The sequence below is a fragment of the Aptenodytes forsteri genome, unplaced genomic scaffold, assembly GCF_000699145.1.
Source record: "Aptenodytes forsteri isolate BGI_AS27 unplaced genomic scaffold, ASM69914v1 Scaffold251, whole genome shotgun sequence".
In the NCBI taxonomy this organism is placed as follows: domain Eukaryota; kingdom Metazoa; phylum Chordata; class Aves; order Sphenisciformes; family Spheniscidae; genus Aptenodytes; species Aptenodytes forsteri.
In genome coordinates, this window is record NW_008794082.1 from 158,596 (window position 1) to 181,784 (window position 23,189).

The window sequence follows — 23,189 nt, forward strand, 5'->3', positions numbered from 1 at the left end:
GGTGGGGGGTGGGGGGGCGGGACGTGAGGCGGCCGGTCCCGCGGGGCGAGCGGAGCGGAGCGGCACCTACCCGCCCTGCCGCCGCGGTTGCGGGGGGGAGTGCAGCTGCCTCCGCTCGGCCTGGAGGCTCGCATCGCCCCTGCCCGGAGCTCCCGGCTGGAAGCCGAGCAGCGACGGTGACAGCAGGCGTGTGTGGGACTGCGGTCTGCTTAGCTGTAGCTCGCCATCCGTTGTGGGGGGGGCTGTTCCTCCAGCCCTACGCCTTACCGCTTCCCTCATCCTCCCCGGCTTTGGGGCTGGGTTGCTTCTTGCAGAAGTTGCGGGGGAGAGGAGGGACGCCGTGACCAGCGCAAAGCTCCTCGTCTTTTTGTGCCTAGTAGCATTAGGGCAGCTTGGCTTAATGTGCTTTCTTGAAGAAATAACGATGATCAAACTGGTCGTCTGCTGTACGGTTTCTAAGGTTGACGGCAGTCCTTGATCTTAAAAAAAGTTTGGGTGTCGTGGATGTGTAAATGACATCTCGCAATCTAACTTCTTATTTTTCCGTGCCTCAAGAAGAAACTCAGTGGGGGGAGGGAGAGTTAAAAAAAATTACAGCACTTTCACTGAGGTGCAAATGCTAGATTGTTCTTCTGTCAGGAAGCAGCACATCTAAACCTGCACGTTTGAAGCTAGTATCTAAATTCATGTCTGGGTTCCTGAGTTAGCGGTAGACTGGCTTAAATGCTGGGTGCCCGAGCGTGTTTTGTAGTCAGTGAGAAATGCAAGTGTCCATCAGGTGCAACTACCAAGCTTAGCCAATTTTGACATCATGTGCAGTATTCCCGAATTTGCACTGCATATGTCATTTGAAACAACCTTTCTGTGGCAGCTTCACAACTGCATATTCTTCAGAAGCAGGCCCCCCAAACTGCTTAGTGTAAGGCTCTAAAATTGTCGCCTTTATGTGACACCTCTAAGCTGATAATCCATGAGAAAGTTTGAAGCTAGGAGCCCACCTAGTAGTCCACTGCCTGCAGGATTTGGGAACTATTGCCGAAGGGTTCTGATGACTTCCTCCTCATATCACAAGAGGAACGTCGGCTGTTGACAGTGGAAATATCATCTGTAGTAAGCAGTCAGGTTCCCTTTAGTGAGATAGCAGCCAGCAACCCCTTCTAGTAAAGCAGCCAGATTTGCAGAGGACAAAACCTGCAAATATTTGTCTGCTTCTGTCGGCGTCTGTCTGCAGCCTGCTCGTTATTTCCCCAGCACTCTGCTGGTGGAGCAGTTCACATGAGTACTTCTTCATTGGCTTCAGGCAAAATATGCCAGCTCTCGTAGACTACACAGCAGCAAACCGGTGGAATCAGTAATTTACAGCTCCCTGCCATTCCGTGCTAATACTAGCGAGAAAATCGTGATCAATTTGTTTTAATTCCTTCAAGATGGTTGTTTTTTATTCACTTTGGTAAATATTTGGGAGTACGGTTGCTTCCTTTAGTTGAAAATCACCTTTCTCAGTGGTGGAGCCAGCAGAGAATAAATTCTTCCTACAAAGTGTAAATGTGCTAGCTCTAAAGGAGGAAAAAAAAAAAAAAAAGAAAAAACACAAAACCCAACACTACCCCAAGGTAGTGTTAAAATAAAACAGATGTGAAAATTATTTCAGGGAACCACTGAAGCATTACAGCTTTTAATTGTGTGCATTTATTTTTCATTAGTGCGTATTTTGGGGTTTGGGTACAGTTTCCCTTTGCTCTGCTTTTGTTACTTTTATGTTTTGAGGTACAGTTGAAAAATGCAACATAACGAGTAAACCAGAGAATAATTATTTCTTCATTGTTAAGTGCTGTCATGCATAATGCATATTTAGTCAGTTTATTGTAGGCTTTTGATATTCAGTAGTAATCCAATGACTTGTGTGAGAATGTTTCAAGGATCAGTGCTTTTGAAATTTGATCTGAGACTTGCTTTGAAAAAAATGAGCTACTGCAAGTAGTGACACAACTTTTACTGATTCCCCCCCTTTTTTTTTTCTGCCTCCCTTTCCCCTAATTGGATTTAGTCATCAAATACATATCACAATTCTGAGCTGATTTAGACATGTGAATACCAGTAGTTCCTCAGAAGTCACTGGAGCTACTCCAGTTTGTAAGTCTGTGTGCTTACAGTATTAGGGGTTGTGGTCTTGTTTTACAGTACATATCTTTTCCTGTATTTGGTTTTATCAGGTGGACATAATCAGGCATTTTGAATGATGAATGCCACTGGGACTTTGGGGAGCAATGGCTATTAGGACAGCTATTAAACTAAGTTACAATTTTACACAAATGAGGAAAAATATGGAAAATTTAGGATTCAAAGCCTTCATATTTTGCAGTCAAGTTAGTTTAATTAACCTCTTTCTTCTGGTTCCTGGCGTGATTTAAATATTGATGGTATAATTTTTGTTATTCTCAAGAACAGATGAATGGGTCTTCATTTCAGATAAAATCTTGGCATAGGATTTAGATCTTTCTTGAAACAGTGGTCAGTCAGTACTACTGTTTTAGAACTGTGGTGCAATGTGGGAGAGAAGTGATAAAAACCAGCAGTGATAATATAATCTTGTGTGGTGGTGATTTTTCATTACCTGCATTGAATGCTATTGTTAGTAGCATTAATCACAGCGATTTATAATACAGGACATTTGTTGTTACAAATTCTCCGTTTTCAATTCTATTGTGTATACACTCAAATACTAAGTAAGTAATAATCTTATTTAATATATGGTATTGTGTGCGCCTCCTCCATCGGAAAGGAAGACAGAGAATTTGCAAGAAACAGTCTAAACCTATGGGCATTTGGCTCCACCTTCAGAGATAAGAAGGAACAAATGACAAACCTTTGTTGACTAAGCTGCCTTGCCTGCCTTCTCTCAGAAGTGTAGATTCCGCCCCCCCCCCCCCCCCCCCCTTAACGAGCTGTAAAGGATGCTTGTGTGGAGCTGATGCCTTGACCTCCGTTTTTAGATACCTGTGTGATCAGCAGCAAAAAATTGAACATCAGTGGGACAACCTGTGCTTAATGTTATGTGTGTATGCTTTGCAGAAAACAGGCCTTAATGCAGTATTTCTGCATATGGCAATTAGGGGAAGTGTCCAAGTAAGTGGCAGCCCAAAGTTTTATTACTTTTTTTTAAATTTATGATAGGTTATGTTATCTATACATTAAATGGATGTGAGAATGGCTATGTCCGCGTAGAGGGGCTGTGGTAGAATTATAATTATGCCTTTTTTCCTTCTTCTGTTACTCCCTTAAAGCATGGGTTTCTTTTTGTGGTTTCGTGGGAGAGTTTGTTTTGTTTTCCCAAGTCACATGTTGTAATTCTTTTTTTCTTTCTTCTCTTGTATATTAAATAATTCTGAATGTGTCAATTTTCATTTTCGTTATAGGTTCTGCCCAGTTGATATTTAGCGTGACAGACGTTGTTGAAAGAACTGACTGTAATAAAACTGTCATTTTACCTTGCTATGTGACTAATCTAAAGGAGGACAATGCAAATGTCATGTTTGTTACGTGGAGAAAACAAGGAAAAATAATTTTTTCTTTTGATGGAGCAAAACAGCAGTTTTTCAGAGATCCAGCAGTTCCATCAGCTAACTTAGTATCTCAGGCGGATTTACCCAAGGGTATTGCCTCTCTAATGCTTAAGAGTGCAGAAGCAGATGCTGGGAATTACAGTTGTGAAGTAACAGAATCAAACAGAGAAGGAGAAACAAGAGTTGAACTTAGAAACCACTCAGGTGAGTTGCCTGCCATTGTTTTAGAATCTGTTGGGAGAGAAAAAAGCAAAATCTTACGGGAGAGAGAAAAATAATGAATATGACGATGTATTACTTTAAATTGAAAATACAAAAAATGTAGCACCCAGGCCTTCTAACCTGAATGCTAATAGGAGTTATTTTGGATTAAGTTATAGGGGAGTGCTTCTGTGGGAAAGATCTGAACACATTTTTTCATTCTGTAATAATGTCTGAAGATCACTTGTCTAATACAGTGAAATCTATGCTTTCCCACATCTTTTAGATTATATAGTTGGTAAGATTTTCAGCACGCTCATGTTATTGCATTACATACTGAAACATATTCTGAATATCTTAGTAATACTGAGATGTATACATCCATCACGGTAGCTGCAGAGATCTTTTCTTTGAAGAATTGCATCTTGCAATCTTTAGCTATGCTGGAAAAATTACAGATAGAACTAATATAAATTCTGTATGAGAACTCTAAAACTTGATCTGAAGGTATGCAGTTTTCCAGTGAGGTTGAAAATGCTACTACTAGATAGTAACTTGTTAGGGTTGTCTAGCATTAAATGTCATCTTCAGAAGACGATGTTAAATTGAAATAATGGTGACTAAGTGATGAATTTCTCATTTAGTGAGCCATTTTACCATATCTTGTCAGACGCAGCCCATGTGCTCTAGCGCCTCAGCTATTGAATAATGGGATCTGCTGTACATGTGCAGTCTGTCAAGTATTCTGCAGAAGTGACTGTTTCACTGAACATATGTGTGTATTTATCTGTTCTGCACAGGAAACTTGCTTCTTGCTTCTTGAAAGCTTCTCAGAAGCACTGAATATGTTACATATGTGTAGCACATGGAGTCTTACCCATACACTGTAGAATTGTCTTAGGATGTTTTTGCTATTAATTTTTGCATTTGTCATTAAAATATTTATGAAGCTCAAACAGATGTTATTTGTGTCCTGCTGCAAACATCTGTGTAATTCACAGTTGGGTCTAATTATTCAGTTAACCATATACCCTGCAAAACGTGATCCTGAAATGGATTGAGAGGGGCATAGCCACTGAAAGAGTGAGGATGCTACAAAATCATTCAGTTCTTGGAACACTGCAAAAACAGGGGAAGAGGTATAGGCAGTTTCCTTCCTTCTTTTACAACTTCTTCCTCACTCAACCTGTTTGGACTGCCATTCAGTGTTAAGCTCTAGAAGAGGAAACGAGGCTTGAGGATGTAGTAGAATCAAGTCCCATTTGCAAGTTTTATTGTTTTATTTTTTACTTTTCTGTGCTTAGAATTTTGAAGGTATAAAGACTATAAAGCAGGAAACTGATGTAATTTTTTCTAATTTCATTTTCTAGTTGTCAGTTGCGGCGAGGAAAATACCCCAACACCAAAGGAAAAACTTGGTTGGTGAAGAATTCGTAGTTGCGAGGTCACATTAGGTTTGAGAGCTAGAAAATGTAAAACTTAGTCTTATGTTTGAGGGTTTAGCTGAAGGTAAATGAGTTGCTTGTTCTCTCTTTAAATGCTTCTGCATAATTTCTGTTGTTTGTTCCTCAGTGTTCTAGAGAGACTCTTGAGATAATAAGCTAATAGAAGAAACTGTAGCAAGTGAGTTTTGAAAAGGGTTAGTGAATAATGGAAATCCTGTACCAGTCTTCACACTGTCATTTCTGAGCAATGAATTCATGCTGTCACTAATATGTTGCAATTGATGCGTTTACAAAGATAGTCTTATAAGAGCCAGCTATTCTCCATCTTTACAGAATTCTTGGATTCACTTAGGAAGTGGGTAGCAGAGTGAGCAAGACTTATATGCTAGTACCCTTGCCTTTGGCCACACTCTTTCCTGATCAGTTATCTTCGCAGGAGAGTGACCATAAAGTTTCCCCTTTTTCTTTTCCTCTCCTTCTCTTTTCTCCCCTCTCTTCCTCCCCTGTTTCCTTTCCCTCCTCCCTCCCTTCCTTCCTCCTCCCTCCCTTCCTCCTTCTCCCCGCTCCCCCATGTCTGGAAGTCTCTCTTGTTGGTTTGGAACAGACTTCCTTATATTGGCTCTCAAAAGAATACTTTTTGCCAGGAGTTTACTTTATTGCTATGAAGCACCAGAGTAACGGAAAAGTATTACCAGGAAAATGTGTTCAGCTGTTTCTCTTACTTGCATGTTGCATATACCAGCAGTATTGCAAGCATTTCCATATAATAAGTGCTTTTAGACTCTAAGACTGGACTGTATGTGGTTCCATGTTGCATGCTGAAGTCCTAGCAGATACCAGGCTTCATGGCTGCTTTTTTCCTATTTGTAATACCTGGTAGTGTCATCTGGAAACTCTACAGAGGAAGTGAAGCTGCTTTAGTGTCTGCTTGCAAATACTTTCAATTCATTAATAATTCTTAGTTACATTGAACAGCATTGCTGGGATTTGCCTGTAGGATTTGGCTTATCTAGAGAATGGCAGCTGTGCATTGAAGTTACTGTTCAGTATTAGTTGCTTTTTTGAAAATGCAAATGAAGCAAAAAGCCTTCCTTTAAACAATTAATTAAATTAGGCTTCTTTTGGCGATAAGGAAGTTCAAAAATATTCCTCCATTTCTCTGCCTTTAGTATATTTTGTGATTGCCTTGTATTTATGTTGTAACCACAGTATCTTCTGTGACCCCTTGCGGGGGGAGGGGGAAGAGGGGAATTTGTGAATTTAAAACTGTCCTCAAGGTACTTACTTGGCATTGAAAGTTGTGAGGTATTGCTCCTTAATTCCATGTTTCTGGAGCTGCAGATACGGCTTTTAAATATGGAGAGTAAGTGCAAGGAGTATGCATCTAGATGAAGATCAGAAATTTCTTTGGAATCAAGTGTGCAGGCAGAGGAATGGTGGCAAGTATAATATAAGAAATGGAGACTTTGGATTCCACTGAGGGAATCTAAATGGAAGTTATGAGGAGAGATGAAAGAATCAACTGCATTTTCTAGTTCAGTGGAGGTATTTTCAGAATTTTATGTTGGAAGGTGGCTTACACGGTCTTACAGCACGAGTGACTGAACAGCCTAAGGCACCCAAGATGCAGGGGAAAAAAAGCTAAATGGATGATGGTGAGAAGACCTAAAGGAACATGTATGATTTCTAAAATTCAGAGCAGTGTTTCCTTCTCACTTAGGTTAGCTCCTGTATTCCTTATCACACATGTGGAATTCTTCAGGAATTACAGCAGTTGGAGGTAGAACAGAATAGCTGGGGAATCATCAAATTGGACTTTTCGTATCTTGCCCAGCTTCCCTGCTTAGCCTAAATACACTATTTTTCTCATCTACTGTGCTGTTTGTAGTTCCACAAGCTAACGAGCTTGTACTGCCAGACAATAGCATAAACATATCCTCTGCTGCAGTGGAAGTTAAGACCTCCAGTTTGGAAAATGTTCTGGTAGCTAGAAATACCGGAAAAACAGGTTGTCACACACAAGATCAGAGTGAAAAATACATAGGTAGAAGTCATAGCTTTCTTAGCCTATTATAACTCTTAATGCTAACTATTACGTACAGTATTGAGCAATCTAGAGCATAGCCTAAAAGGAGCAATAAATGTAAAGCTAATAACTCCGGTTTTTGTTTTCTTCCTACCATTTTTCTTTGTTTATTCTCTAGGATCATGGTTTCTTCTAGTGGAAAGAGCTATCATCATAGCGTTGCTGTTCTTAGTTATTATTTTGTGTTCGGCTCAGTTAAGTGTTATTGGTAAGTATTGACTCTTTAATTCTTTGCAATTATTGATTTGTCCCGAAATCACTTGTTTGCATAAAGGCATCCGTGTAAGATGAAAGACGGTGCTTACATCTAAAAGATGTCTGGTAGAATTGATCCAGATAATACGTAGAGGGGTGGTACGTCTGCTTTGTCAAATAACCTGGCGTCTGGTTTGCTCTGGAATCCTCTCCTGATCATCCACATTGTGTTACTTATGTTCATTTCTGGGCTTTCTTTTGGCATGAATCAGCTAACACCATGAGAGAGTTAACTCGTATACAGTTCTCGATAGTTCCTAATAAGCACTATTACTCACAGGCCTGGTCAATAAGAGCACACCAAGGTACACTCTTTTGTGCTGCATCGTCTTCCATTTCCTTTTCAGTGAGCCTTGCACTCTTTCAGGACACATAACATACATTTTTGGCATCAAGCTACGAAACACTAGTCTGGCATAGCATTTGCAGAGTTTGGGACCTTTGAACTGAAAAAAACCATGACCTCATCAAAAAGATGTGAGTTTTTTGGGGCTTCAGCATGCCACATGGTGCCCCAGTCATGCAGTGTGGACTGTGTTGAAGGTCGTCTAGCCCTAAGCAGTGGGATCTGGGTCAGTCTGCTCTGTTTGCTTGGAAGCCAGGGCTTGCTTCCTGGGGATAAGATTTTTAGCAGCTGTATGTCTTTGTAGACAAAGGTATGACGTGCAGCCTAAAGGGTCTGTGTTTAGAGCTAGTCTGCTGTGTGGTGATGTTTCTGCTGCCAGTACTGTTGCAAACAATGAGTTTCTTTGCATGTGTGTAATTTTTGTGGGCTATAATTGATAATGTCTACTGTCATTGGTTAGAACAAGGAAGCTTTTCTTCACTGTTGGTTCACCATGACATTACTGAATCATTAGAAACATGTTTCATTTTATGGTCATAAAATCAATATTAGAGAAGGATGGTGCTCTCTTCTTGATGTAAAATTGTTCATTAGTCTTTTAGCAGTAGCTGAGTTACAATTTAACACCGGCATCAATGATTTTGTTAAATGTTTTTAGAGGCAATACATTCACCAGTGTCAGACATCCTTAGATGTTCTTTATACACTGGTGTCCAACATCTATGCAATGTAGAGTGTGCTTTATGTGCTAGTCTTTCCGATGGTTCCCTGTGGTGCAGTTTGTTACATCAGTCTTTGAGGTTTTTTCAGCCTTTCTCAATTTGTAGAGTTCTAAAAAATAAACAAATAAAAAATTTCTGCTTAGAAATGGAAAGGAATTGCACTCAGTGATTTATAGTAATCACATATATTCAGCCATCTATATATAATTTCCTTTATTACCTTTTCATGAACCTCTGAAAGTGGTTTGTGACTCTTCAAAGGTCCATCCATGGTCAAAGGTTGAAAACTAATACATATTTTAAAAATTACTTTATTTCCACAGTGTTAGATTCCTGATTTTCATTACTGTTTATAATGGTTTAGGAGTCTCTGATATGTTCAGGAATTGTCATTGCCTTGCATTTGTAGCAGAAGTTTTAACATTTTTAGCATTTTGATAGGAAAGTAATAATTGTCCTGAAATAAGCATGGATACATCCATGGAGAAGCACTGTCATTTACAGGAGTAAGTTGAGCCTGCTTGGATTTTTTTTGCATCTCTGCACTTTATTGCGAGGTCTGTGACCTCTGTGGGGAAAAGTAATTGTGCTACCTCTAACTTAATAAATGTGGGTGTACTTAACTGTTTGTTTTTGTTGGGTTTTTTGGTTTTTTTTTTTCCTTTAATTTGCACTGTTTTAGTTAACCTGTGAATCCAGCAATGCTACAGTATGCCTTTAAATAGTTTGTTAAACTGGGTTTCTGTGTAACACTTGAGAATATATGTTTTCTTGGGTTTGTGTTTTATGGAGGGTATTGGGTTTTTTTTTTTTTGGTCAGTTGGTTTGGGGTGGAGTTTTTTGGGTTTTGTGCTTACAGGGTCAGCTTTTAGGATTTAAGTATAGCATGTCCATTACTTGTTTTTGCCTTTGTGTCTTGCTTTCCTTATTTAGCGTATTTATAATATGAAAAAATGTGAATTTCCAGTACAGATATGCAGGAAGTTTTTACTCTTACTACTATTCCAAATAAGTTTTTGGTTTACATGACACTTGAGAGTCATTTGAGAGACACTTGGTACTTGAGAGTATGACTGGGGTCCTGTTGTGTTAGGCAATGTGAATATAATGAAAAGCAGAGTTTTAACTACAAGAGAGAGTATTCTGTAACCCTTCCGTAGATGAGATACTATTAAAGATTTTGTCATATGTACCCTCTACAATATTTACTGTATCCTCATGATATTTTTTTTGTGCTAACACAGTGCATGTAAGTGGGATGTTAATTCTGTACGTGCTCCTTGTTTTTCTTTTTGAAGTTACTTACAGTACTTGTTTACTCTCTGTTTCTGATTACCAATTTCAACATGTACCAAGATTGTTGGTATATTAATTTTCAAGCTCGGTGCAAGAGCTGCTTTTTTTTGTGTCTTAGTTTTAGCAGTGTGTAAGGCAGAAGCAAACACGGCTTATTATGATGTTGTATTTGTACTGTTCCTTCTTTTCCAAAGACTACTAAAGTGCTGCTGCTTTGAAACCCTCCACTGGAATCAACCATTTCTGAGATGGCAGCTATTTAGCAGTGCAGTTTTACTGAAAATTAGTCTTGTCTATGGCATCTGAACATGTAGGTCATGCCATATCTGCTCATCCTCAAAGCATTGTGGTGAGATGGGAACATCACCCTGTTCCCTAGGGGACAGAGGTGATACGTCTGAGCTCACACAGTGTCACGGGGAAGAGAATTAAACCTGGAATTTCTAAATCCCTGTCTGACACTCATCTGAGTAACAAATTCACTTTAACCTTATTTAAATGTCAGTAGCACATCTACTTGAATTAATCTGTACCATGTCCCAAAGTTGTTTTGATAACATATCACCTGAATTGTATGGAAGGTGGATTAAGAATTTGACTAGAACACCAATGCCAGGTTTCATTTATCTGAGTAAGCCATATTAACCATATCAAACAATGAAAACAAATGAAATTTTGGTAATATATATAGTTCTAATTTTTTAGGAGTTTGTTTCTTTGTTTAGGACAACAGTCCTAATCATAAAACCTGTGTATTTTAGTGAGAGAATCTTTATGTCTGATTGTTTTCCTCTCTGTCTCTCTTTGTTTTTTCTTTAAGCATTAAAATATGAAATTGTACCTCAGAAGAAAATGGGCATGATTGTAGCAGGTATCATCTTCACAGTTGCTGCTGTTGTAGGCACTGTTCTTTTTGTCCAAGGTAAGTGTATTAAAATTGTCTTCCTAGTTTAAGGGAATAAGAGCACAAATTAATCTCTTCCATGCAGTAGTATGGAAGTTAATACCACCTATTAATTGCCATCTACTAATTTTAAAATGAAAAAATACTACAGAATACAACAGAAACAGCATTGTGGTTGTCAGGCCCTCAGATGATCATAGGGAGATACAGACTCCAAATTTATTTCTGTTTTCTGTCCTGCTACCTTGGGTGAATATTAGGGGCTAGGGAGTGACTTCTGGTGCTTCAGTGGGATTTTTTCTGGACCCTAAAAACTTGATGATACTAATGATTTACTTTTGTTGCTTTGTGCTTTATTCCAATCAAGGATTTCTGTTTTACTAATTTCCACATACATGTTTGCAGATGGCTATACTGCACAGAATCAAGCTGGTCTTGGCCTAATTGTAGTTCCTGCTGTGATTTTGGTACCACTTCAATACTTTATGTTTGGAATTGGTGAGTATTAATTTATTCACTAGCTCAAGAACATACTGAAAGAAAAACTGAAAAATAACGAGCTCCCCCCCCCCCATAATCTACATACCATTTTCATTGTTATATAAACAGGTGACGATAGCATCCTGGATTCCTGACCTTCCTAGTATCTCAAAACAAAATGTTTAACCTGTGTTTGTTTGGCTAAGTTGCTTCAGGGAAGAAGTATAAGTTACCTGCTTGAAAAATGAGATTTAGGATAGGACATCTGAGTGATCCCTGCTCTTCCTTACTGGGTCTTGGGACTGGGATGAATAACTAACTCTCAGAATGTATGCGTTTCATTTTTTTCTACTTGTGGTTTATTTATAATTTTATTTATATATACATATATTTTTATATGCATGTGTGTGTATACATACAAGAGCCCTGAGTGACTTGCAGTGACTTGTGAGTTTTGTTATCACACTGTCTGGCTGAGCTTGGAATTTAGGAGAATCTGATTTCTAGCTTCATGTGAATGATCTACCTTTTGTGTCTCTGTAGTTAAACTTTAAAAATTACAATTTTGTTTCTGTCTTTCCCAGTTTTCGATAGTCTACCACAAGCAACATTCGCTCTGATAGGTTTGCAAATTCTTGGTTATGTAATTGCTGTGGTTGGTTTTGCACTGTGTGTCTCAGGTAAGCAATTTATCTTCTGTAAAAGTGTCTTTTTACTTTTGTCTGTACCTGATGTTTCTTTATTTGTAACACTAAAATGCTGTGAAAATGGCTTCACTACATTGAGTGTTAGCAAGTAACTTCTGTAAATGTACTGTACTGTGTTAATGCTCTTTTATCTGGTGAAAGAATAGCCCAAAGGCAGTATTACATATAGCAGTTTCATTAGTATGACTATATCCAGCATGACTGCATTCTATGAGCAGTTGCTTAACAGGAAAAAAAAAAGTTAATTTTTTAAATTTTGCAACAGTTAGTGCCCTAAAGGGGAACCTAAAACCAACATTGACCTTTATTACTGTTATTCTTACTGAGGCCTAGGGTATTTAGAAACTAAACTAGAGTCATAATAATTTTCTCATGTTCAATAAATAAATCAGAAATTCCTTGTTAATCTCCGCTAGTATGTGAGTGATAACTGACTCTCTGGGAAACGAATACCATTGAAACAGCCTAAGACGGCAAATGCAGGGACAGTAAACTTGGAAGTGTTCTTGGACTGTTTTAAGTCTGGTTGTGGCTGGCATTCTGTTTCAGCACTGAAAAACAGTCACTGTTGTAAAGGAACACCAACTAAACACCGCACACAGTGATACCCCTTATCCCTGCCTCTAACCCTCCCTTTCTCCCCTGCCTGCCTTCCCCTCCGCCCACCAGAAAACCCCACTGCAGAGGAAAGGGTCAATTTAGGACTAGGCATCCTTGGCAGTATATTTAGTAGTAGAATACATACTCGTGTTTATTGGAAGCACTTTATATCCCTGATTTATTGTTTTGTAGAGACATTCTTCATTTTAGTCGTTTATTTGGTTGGGGATTTAAGAAAAACAATTTCTCCTTGAAGTGGTTTCTAAAGGTTTGTCTAATCTGGGTGAAATGATAGACCTTTCAATGAAGTTGTGATTTGAGTTTTATGCTTATTGTTTAGTATTTACAGAAGTATTTGTAAGGGGCACCTAAGTGTTGTCAAATGTAATAGTAAAATAAACTGAGGGGAGATTTCTGGTAAAGCATTAATCCTCTAGAGTAATACAAAATGGAGGATGTTTTTATTACGCTCTCAAATGGAAGGTCTCCCTAGTTTTTCAGGGTGACCTTTTCACAGGTCAGATAAGGTAGATGTTATCTGTATCTCTGGAAGTTTAGCTGAATGACCCTTAAGTGTCAGTAGAAATAGCTCATCCTAGGTTGAGCTCACTGGTAGTTGCAATGACTTCAAGTCCCTGGAAACAAGGATCAGAGAACAAGGAGTTTCTGTAGTGAACTATGGTTAGATTGTAATAGCCTGTTCCTGCTCTGTGATATCCCTGTAAACATGGAGCATTCCTGTTATCTGTGGTGGATTTGCCTCAGAGCTACCCTCATATTCTGCTCCCTTCTTCCCATTTTTTACCCTGTTTTATCAGTAACAGTATTGTATTCTGTAATCTAATGCAATTATAGTTCAAAACAATTGGGATTGAAGGTGGATGTTTAAATTTAAAATACAATTAATGAAAGAATGTTGTCAGTTGCAGTGAATGACAGAAGAATAGCTAAACTGTAGTAGAATAATACAGCTAAGCAGGATAAATCAGTAAATGCCTCTCTATCATTAAAGAATGTATACAGAAAAAGAAAGATGCTGAAGTAGTTCTGGGATAGCTTTGAAAGATAAATTAATCACATCTGGTTTTATCAGGCTTATTTATTTTAGTATTCAATTATATAAAAAAATAGAAGTTTGTGCTTTTACTTGTGTCAGATGATACAGTTTCTTGTGTTTTTAACAGCCTGTCCTCCGTTACATGGGTCTGTTTTGATTGCTGGTTTAGCTATTATGGCTATTGCAAATTTGCTTAGTCTGGCTTACATGTTTATTATGGGTAAGTAGCACCTAATATTCTGCCTTTTTTTTTTTTTAGCACTTAAATATTCGAATTTGCTTAGTCTGGCTTACATGTTTATTATGGGTAAGTAGCACCTAATATTCTGCCTTTTTTTTTTTAGCACTTAAATATTCAGAAGAGCAATTTTCTCTATTGTACTTTTCAGAGGTAGACATAGCTTATTTGAACATAAGGTGTGATTTCACAATTACATAGCTGAAAAAATTACTGAAAAATTGTCTGTATATAGTGGCTTTGTTTCACAGAGACTGCGGGGAATCTTGAGTAACAAAATTTACAGTTTATCATTATAAGCTGTCTTGAGATCAACACAGGAAGAGCAATTTTCTCTATTGTACTTTTCAGAGGTAGACATAGCTTATTTGAACATAAGGTGTGATTTCACAATTACATAGCTGAAAAAATTACTGAAAAATTGTCTGTATATAGTGGCTTTGTTTCACAGAGACTGCGGGGAATCTTGAGTAACAAAATTTACAGTTTATCATTATAAGCTGTCTTGAGATCAACACAGCCAGGTTTCTTAAGTAAGAGTGTTTCAACTGTAGGACAGATGTTGCTGTTTAAGTTCTGCATTTACGCAGTTGGCTAGCTGAAGCTTAGAACGAAGAGAGCAGAAGTATTTCAAGGATTCTAGAGTGGGTTATGGGATGGTGCAGAAAAAAGCTTATCAGAATATGAATTTAAAGAAGCAAAATCTGCCTAGTGATTTCCACTGGTTAGAGGTAGGTTAAAATAAGAGCAATTTGAATGCACACCTTTCATTTTAGTGAATCCTATTTTTTCTTATGCTTAATTTTAAAAGCCAGGAGCAAAGAATAGCAATACTTTGTTTCAGAAACTGGTCTGTTCACCAGATCTCAAAAAGATGAGAGATTTAAAGGTATAAAAGCCAGTCAGGCCTGCTAAATAAGCAAAAAACACAGCAATGCTGTGTGATTGGAATGTGGTGCAGACATCTCTGAGCTGGCACACCACAGCATAACATTATGTGGACTTTACAGCTTGAGTCTGAGAGCAGAGTGACTTTATTTGCTTCTAGCTGCGCATGAAGGCTCTTCAAACAGCTTGTTAGTTTGGATGCAGAACCATGCAATTGAGGATATATTGCTTCCAGATTCAAGCTGATGTGTATACAGTCAGAGCAGTCCCTAGTCTGCACTGAAATATGCAGTCTTCCAGGTTTAGTATGTGCATACCATGTGTGGGCATGGTCAGAAATAATAGACCCCGAGTCAGGGAGGATATCCATTAAAGAAGAAATTAAGGCAGAATGCCTAATATTTGATATCTGAGATAGATGAAGATGAGTCAAAAATGTGACAGAGGTGAAGCAAGCCTTTTAACAACGATAAAAGTAATTTTTATTGACTTTGGACTACTTGTATATACGACTGATGCTGTGTGCTAATGGTCTGCATAAATATTGCATTTGTAGTTTGATTATGCTGGCTGAAGAACTCAAATGTGACTGTTGGGGTAGATTCCAGCACACCAAAATAAGCACAAAGAATAGCGTGTAGCATAATTCAATTTTAGAGCTAAATGCATGAGTGAGACAATTCACAGACTGTATGTGATAAGATTATTCAGTTCTTAAACAGAAGAGTGCTTAGAGGCTTTCAGAATTTGCAGATCATCATATTAAGTAGTTTTGGATATGGGAAGCTTCAATTTTGTGTGTTGCTACTCTGTTCCAAGTTTTACCAGTAGATATTTTTACTCGGTTGATCATGACATTTATTCATCTGCCTGGTCACTTTTTTGTAATTATTTTAGGTTCCAGAATGAAAGATCATCCTCGTCCAGGGGTAAGCTTAAAATTAATAAATTTGGGGTGACTAGATGGCTCAGGGGATTGTAGTGAGATACTGAACCTTTCTGCACTAGTTCGAATTCAGACCAGGTTGGTAGCAAGCAAAAGTTCTGGCTGTGTAACAGATGTCTAATGTTGAGTGAGTTGGTGGTCTTCATTGTCCTTATTGAGTGTGTCTATAGTACTGTAATTGCCACCCTTACCTAACAGCTACTCCGACTGTTGTGCCCAAATGGAGTTTCAAGGGCTGTCACAAAAAGGTGGTGGATGTGAAGGGAAGTTTGGTGTTCTTTTACAATGCACTTTTTCATATGAATTTATAAAGACCTTTTGCTCACCTTAATGAAAAAGGTGAGTGCAGAATACTGTTGAATGTTTTTATCTAGGTGGCTTAGAACCAAGACTTAGGGTTTTTTTTCCTGTGGTCTTTTATACCAGAACCCTTTAATATTCTCTTGAATTCCCAGCTATATGGGTGCTATAGCCTTGATCTTTTTTTCTTTTCTTATTTTCCTATAATGCCTCTTAATTTGATGAGACCATCTGAAAGCAGAGTGTCTGTCTTTAGGTCACACAGAACAAATGGAAAAGCACTTTGTTTTTTTAAAGAAGGTTTTTCAGTCAGTTTTTTTTAATTCTAAAGTAATCATTCCTAAAACAGTAATTTTCGTAGGCTTAGGCAGTGCTTTCTAGTGATCCATGAATGTGAACTGCCTGATTTCTGGAGTTTTGCAGAAGCAGGCAAAGAGGCACAACTGTAAAATACCAGTAAAATTTCCTTGTAGCAGGGGAGCATGGCAAATACTAAGTCATCCCATTTCTTTGCTGGCAGCCATCATTTGAGACAGATTTCCAGGTCTCCTCTTCAGTCTACAGCCTGAGACCCAGTTGTTGAAGAAAGATGGTTTCTAACAGTGGGGCAGGAGAGCTGACCGCAGTTAGGACAACAGAAATTTTTTATTTTTTTTCCTTTGCTTTTTCTCATCCATTTTCATTTTAAGGAACAGTATTTCAGAGGATTGGTCTCCTACTTTACGGAAGGAATATAAGTGCGCGGAGTTTAATTAAAAAGAAAAGAAAAAGAGGAGGTTCACAAAGTTTATTATATTATAAAAATGAGCTGAGAAGTGTATTACAGATACGCTTCTTTCAAAATGCAATCTTGCCTTTATCTAACATGCTCATGTTTACTTGTAGAATGGAAGCAAACAGAGCAAGAGGAGATTTTTTTTCTTAACTTAGTTTTTGGTTGTAAATAAACTTTGAAATAGAAACTAACATGCTAAATAACATCCTTTGTGGAAGTCCATTCTCTTTATGAGCTGTTCTCTTCACAAGGTGGTTTTATGCTGCAGCAAGGATTTGACAAATAAAGAAATAGCCACAATTATGTAGTAGTGAACACCATGTTACTCTGAATTGGAGACAGGAATGAAATCAAAAGAAAGTTTTAAAATTTACAGGTCATTGGAAATCTCAGCCACTGAAAACATGATTTTTGCAGCTGCAGTTAGTGGAGGGTCAGATACAGAGGAATTCAGATGATAATTTGTGCCCATGAACTTATGGAAGTTATGGAAAGACTTAGTGGAAAATTAAGTGTATACAATAGTACGTTGCTTGTTTCCATCAAGGGCTGTTCAGCATATATTGCTGTACTTCGAGGCAATAAATAGGTGTGAAGTAATTTTGAAAATACACTTTGATTCTGTGTAATCTAAAGGCTAGTGAAAAATTAATGTCAGTGAAGTGCTTGATTTTGACACTGGGGCACACTTACAAAACGATACTTGGTATTTTCTTGAGTCTGAGGGGGAAAAGGTGCGTATTTTGAAATCTGCTGTCTTAACCAGTTATTGATTTTTCTAACATTTCTGTAGAGTGCGTGTGTTGTTTCTGATGATTGTCTACCAGATTAAATGCACAACTGTGGTGTATTTCCTTTTGAGGAGATTACACTTGATTGCTTGGCTACTATTTTTTTTTTTTAGTCGTGCTGCTTTATTTCTAACTATTGATCAAATCACAGAAATAATCAGGTTTTAGAGCTTAAAAGTAGTATCTGCGTGCCTTTTGCTGCCACCTAGAGGTATTTAATCTGAGAAAAAATTTACAGTGGGGAAAAAATAACCTGGAGAATGCAGTTATTGATTGATTTATTTTTTTTCAGACCTCTAGTAATTAATTTTATTAACGTTCAGCTTTCTTCATTTTTGTAGAATCACTACTTACTGTATATGTCAATTAGAGTAATTTAACTGTGGCGAGCCAAAAGTAAACATGAAGGCTTTTTATACATATATATATTTTTAAATGTTTTGCAGAAAGCTGTAGAAGAACCACTAAATGGTAGGTGATATTCAAGGCTTATCTTCTAATTAAGGGATGAATTATGGAAAAAGATCAAAAATATTTGTAGTTCGCAATACAACAGCACTGAGATGGCAGATCGGTGTGTCAACTTATGTGGCTCTGAGTCAGTAAGAGTTTCATCTCTTGATGAAATTATGCCTGCAGCTCCAGACCCCTTGTTCTACGCTACTGTGCTTGCTAGCCAGTGGCATTGTTTGACTGTTTTAGGACAAATCTAATATCTCAGGGTATTATATCTACCCTCTTTGCTTTGCAAAAAGTCCAACTTTTAAGAGGAAAAGAGGGACAGGTCTTGAAAGTTGATGTTAATTCTTCTTCATGAGCATTTATCTTGGTGGAATACTTACGATTATAGCAAAACTTATCCTTGTCACTCTGTTCTTTGATATTTCTTTGGGTTGGAGAAACTCTTCCATGGTGTTGGGAAACTCGTGATAGTGCTTAAGATGGGGGAAATTTATGGTGAGAAAGGGATGACTCTGAATTTTTTTTTTTTTTAATTTTATTTTTTTTTTTTACTTTTCTGTTCACTAATTGGCATGCTGAGTAGTAGCAAGTTCTAACCCAAATTTTAGAATTAATCTTAATACTAATTATGAAGCATTTCTTGCTGTTTGACTCATTACTAATCCATTTGCTTGGCTTTTAAAGATGCAAAAGGAGTGATGTTAGAATGATGGTAAGTCCAAATATATCTCCAGTTATTTATTTTAATTAACATGTATTTGGGGATTTTGATGTTTAGAGTTACCCAGTGTGGTGTTGTTTAACCCCAGTGGGCAACGAAGCACCACACAGCCACTCGCCTGCCTGCCTGCTGACCCCCCCACCTCCCCCCGGCCCCGTGGTGGGTTGTGGGAGAGAATCAGAAGGGCAAAAGTAAGAAAACTCGTGGGTTGAGATACGAACAGTTTAATAATTGAAATATAATAATAATGATAATTTAAAAACCTGTAACGAAAAGGAAAACAACAAAAAAGAGAGAGAGAGGAACAAAACCCAGGAAAAACAAGTGATGCAACCGCTCACCACCTGCGGGCTGTGCCCCCTCCCAGCTTCTTGTGCACCTCCTCGCTTGCAGAGTATGGGAAGCTGAAAAGTCCTTGACTGAGTATAAGCGCTGCTTAGCAACAACTAAAACATCGGTGTGTTATTACAATATTCTCATGCTAAATCCAAAACTCAGCACTATGCCAGCTACTAGGAGGAAAATTAACTCTATCCCAGCTGGAACCAGGACACAGTGCTAATATGGTAAAACTTGGAGGACAGGTTTCAGTGCAGGTGCTGTTCTTACTCAAATTATATTTCATTGAAAATAAAGAATACCTATTTTCTGTATTATACATAGGGGAAGAATGTGTATTTCTAAACAGTGAAGAGGATGAGTCAGAACTATTAATTAGTATGTTTCTGATCAAAAGTGGAAAGTCAAATAGTTTGTACACTTCCTTTATGCTTATATAGTATTTCAGATGCATGGACTGTTTCCTTGGTGGTGGGTTGTTGTATTTGTTTTTTGAGGTAGGTTTTTTGGTTGTTGTTAGTATGGCTAAGCCTTCTCTACATATTTAATTGGTGATCTCCCATGGAAGTTCACAGGGAAGTGCTTTAAAAGTAGACTTTCTCTCCCCCTCCTCCCCTTTAGTTGTTAGTTAAATTCTCTGGGTTTTGTTAGACTGTTTGTATTCCAGTCAGATTTCACTCAATTTATTATTTTTTCAGGGTCAGATAGTAGTGTTTAAAAATGAACAGAACTGAAACACAACAGAATTTAAGAACTGCTTAAATAACTTCAGCTTATTTTTGACAAACTTGAATTTTGAACTTTAAGATCTAAAGGTACGCTGTGGTTTCTGCCCATTGGTTATGCTTGATGTTTAAAGATCTACCAGATATTGTAAAGAAAGATGTATGTTGCAGTGTCCTGGCCTAACTTAAGATTTCTTCCGACTTGAAATGTCCTCAATGCTGGGATTAGTCCTTTCTGATTTTATAACGGCCTGTGAGATTGCAACACCAACTACGTGTGAATAGACTCCTCCTAATACATAATAAGCCATGAAATGAGAGGGACTGTATTAACTTGGCCCAAAATTCCCAAACTGGTACCTAAAGCGGGTAGCCAAGTTTGTGAAGATTCTTGGTTCCTGCAGTTCATATCCATCAGAAGAGTAGCAGACTTTGCCTGGCCAGATTGCTCTTGTTGAAGAGCTTAAATTTTAGATTAGATGCTCAGGCTTTGAAAATGAAAACAGTCTTTTATTGGTTCTTTTGTATTCAGAAGCTGTACTTCCTTTTCATGGGAGTAGGGTAAAAGAGCACTTGTTGATGCTGTGGGTACTTCTGTTTCTTCCTGGAAACTGAGCAAGCTTGTCATGAAGTGTCACTACACCCTTTGCCTAGTACTTCTGCATCAAATTACAACATTTTGCTGGTCAGGATAAAGAGTAAGGTCACTGCAAATCTGTTAATTTACTTGAAATATTTTTATATCATGCCACTTCTAGAAGGCATGAATTGACAGTGTGACAATAAATGAGGTACTAATCAGCCCTAATTGGAAAAAGGTATATCGGTTGATTTTAAAAACAGGCTGCCTTACAAATACCGTGTACTGCTAGGTTTATGTTACTTATGACTACTACATGATTCATCCAAATATGTCAAATAGAAGGGCAACGAGGCTGGTGAGGGGTCTGGAAAACAAGTCTTATGAGGAGCGGCTGAGGGAACTGGGACTGTTTAGCCTGGAGAAAAGGAGGCTGAGGGGAGACCTCATCGCTCTCTACAACTACCTGAAAGGAGGTTGTAGCGAGGTGGGTGTTGGTCTTTTCTCTGAAGTAACAAGCGATAGGACGAGAGGAAATGGCCTCAAGTTGCGGCAGGGGAGGTTTAGATTGGATGTAAGGAAAAATGTCTTTACTGAAAGAGTGGTGAAACATTGGAACAGGCTGCCCAGGGAAGTGGTTGAGTCCCCATCCCTAGAGGTATTTAAAAGACGTGTAGATGAGGCGCTTAGGGACATGGTTTAGTGGGCATGGTGGTGTTGGGTTGACGGTTGGACTCGATGATCTTAGAGGTCTTTTCCAACCTCAATGATTCTATGATTCTATGATTCTATGCCATAAATTCATTTTCTAAACAATAGGAATACAAGCACTTCTGCAGTACAAAGGAGAACTGCATTGGTGTCTCCTAAATGCATTGATAAAATGTATGCCAGTTAGTATCATCTGAAGTAGGAGGAGTGGAAGGTAGGTCCTGCTTCAGAATGGCTATTGGTTGTTCTCCAAGGCAGCGGTTTGAGATCAGGAAAGAGATATTTGCCAGTCTGTTGCATTCAAAACTGACCGGAAGGGAGATAAGGATGGGATCAATACAGTTACTGCATACTGCTGAAGAACAAGGTAGAGTTTTGCTTGGAGATCCAATTTTAACTAAGTTGACTGCTTCTTCTTGGGTCTCATGTAGGCTTATAAAAACCTGCCTCCTCTTCTAGTGCTGAGGTAGAGCTTCTAAAAGCACAGAAATTGCTAATTATCCATTTCATTTTGACTTTTAGGGTAGGGTTAGAAGTCTGTCTGCTTTTTCTGCCCTGAAAGATGGCTCCTAAAAATAACAGAAGGTTTTACAGATAGAAGGCAAGGGCTCTGACACACAACCTGGAGGCAGGAACCTTTTGAGCTCTACCTGCTTTCTACCTTAACCTTCCCTTGAAAGTTCACACATACACTGAAGGGGAGATGAGTCAGATGCTGAAGCACACTGGCTTACAAAATGGCATGTGAAAGTAAACCAGTATTGGGAGTAAAGACAGGCCAGGCCAGACAGCTAAGGCTGGGAGCTGCTACAGCTTATTCCAATTCGTGAGTCAGAGCTCCAAGACAGCGTCTGCTTTTCTGTTGTGGAGAGGCTGAAACACCACTTGCTGTTAGTACCGCTCTTTTCCGTTATTTGAGTGCTAAGCGTGCCTTCAAAGTTTGAAATAAAAATAAGTCATTTTATTAAGCTGTAACTTGGGTAGGCGGCACAAAATGTTGCTGCTCTTCCCAAACAATCTTTTTTTTTTTTTTTAATTCCCAGAACTGCAGAGCTATGTGATATGTGAAAAGTACACCGTTGTTGATACACCGTGGCCTTGAAGATGCACTACTCAAAGAGAAGAAATTCAGGAAACTAATTGTTTTGCATGTGTGGCAAAAGTGCTTTTGATATAAATAATGTAATTTTATAGTCACAGCAGCTGTAGCGAGGAACATGTGTGTTTGCCCACATGTGATCTTTATTTACTTTTGTTATGGTATATATGGTATGATTGAGGGTGAGAATATAAAAAGCACTGTTTGCCCACTACAGAGTCTCCCTGCAGTAATCCTTAGTGGTATTATTTTCAAAAACTATCAGTAGTCACTGCTTTGATAATGGGCCTGCTCAGCCCAAAGATTGCAATACCATTTAGACTATTGTTTTCTTTATTTGTGTGCATGGGCAAGGTATGGTCATATGTCTATGATACAAGCAGGAAGTAGAGATTGTACAAATACGTCTTTTCTGACATTCAGCAAAACTTTTATAAAAAAATAAATAAAATGCTTATACACAAAGTTGCGTAAGTACAAAGTTTACTCCCAGCTCTCAAGTTATTGACCGAGTTCTCCTAATTCCATGAAATGGTAGTATTCCTCTCCATGGGCAGTAGTCATGTATGCTCTGGTGGCCAGTATTTTAGTTCAGTGAGAGAGCTCTCTGTGCCTCTTCCGTATTCTTTGATGAGAAACTGCTCAGCTGTTGGAGCCTAGTTCAGCACTGGAATTATGGAGCACAGCAGCTAGTAATTTTCATGCTGAATGTGGTTCTTGTGTGTGTTCATGTTGTGCAATGTGTGGTACTGGAAGCAATTTCAGGCTTTCTTAACTCAGTGAATTTGTAAAACTCATTGATGCTTCATAAAAATAGGAGTTGTCCTATTTAATGTATTTTTGACAGTTTTAAAATCTGTTTTCTTGAATGGAAAAAGGAGCTATTTCATTTCTGACCCACGTTTGATATACTGCCATTACATCACAAGTACATAAAATAGAAAATAAGTAT

General features: G+C 38.3%; 1 protein-coding gene across 1 annotated transcript in view; it reads left to right on the forward strand.

The window, feature by feature from the left end:
• Nucleotides 1-22,663, forward strand: part of CD47 (CD47 molecule) — a 31,685-nt gene extending 9,022 nt beyond the window's left edge. Inside the window, exons 3-12 of the mRNA XM_009272775.2 lie at nt 3,417-3,767; nt 5,135-5,182; nt 7,414-7,503; nt 10,735-10,836; nt 11,224-11,316; nt 11,883-11,978; nt 13,790-13,882; nt 15,686-15,717; nt 18,047-18,071; nt 22,182-22,663. Of these exons, the coding sequence (XP_009271050.2) occupies nt 3,417-3,767; nt 5,135-5,182; nt 7,414-7,503; nt 10,735-10,836; nt 11,224-11,316; nt 11,883-11,978; nt 13,790-13,882; nt 15,686-15,717; nt 18,047-18,071; nt 22,182-22,240 (989 nt within the window). The 3' untranslated portion in view covers nt 22,241-22,663. The remainder of the gene's footprint in view (nt 1-3,416; nt 3,768-5,134; nt 5,183-7,413; nt 7,504-10,734; nt 10,837-11,223; nt 11,317-11,882; nt 11,979-13,789; nt 13,883-15,685; nt 15,718-18,046; nt 18,072-22,181) is intronic.
• Nucleotides 22,664-23,189: the final 526 nt, after the last annotated feature.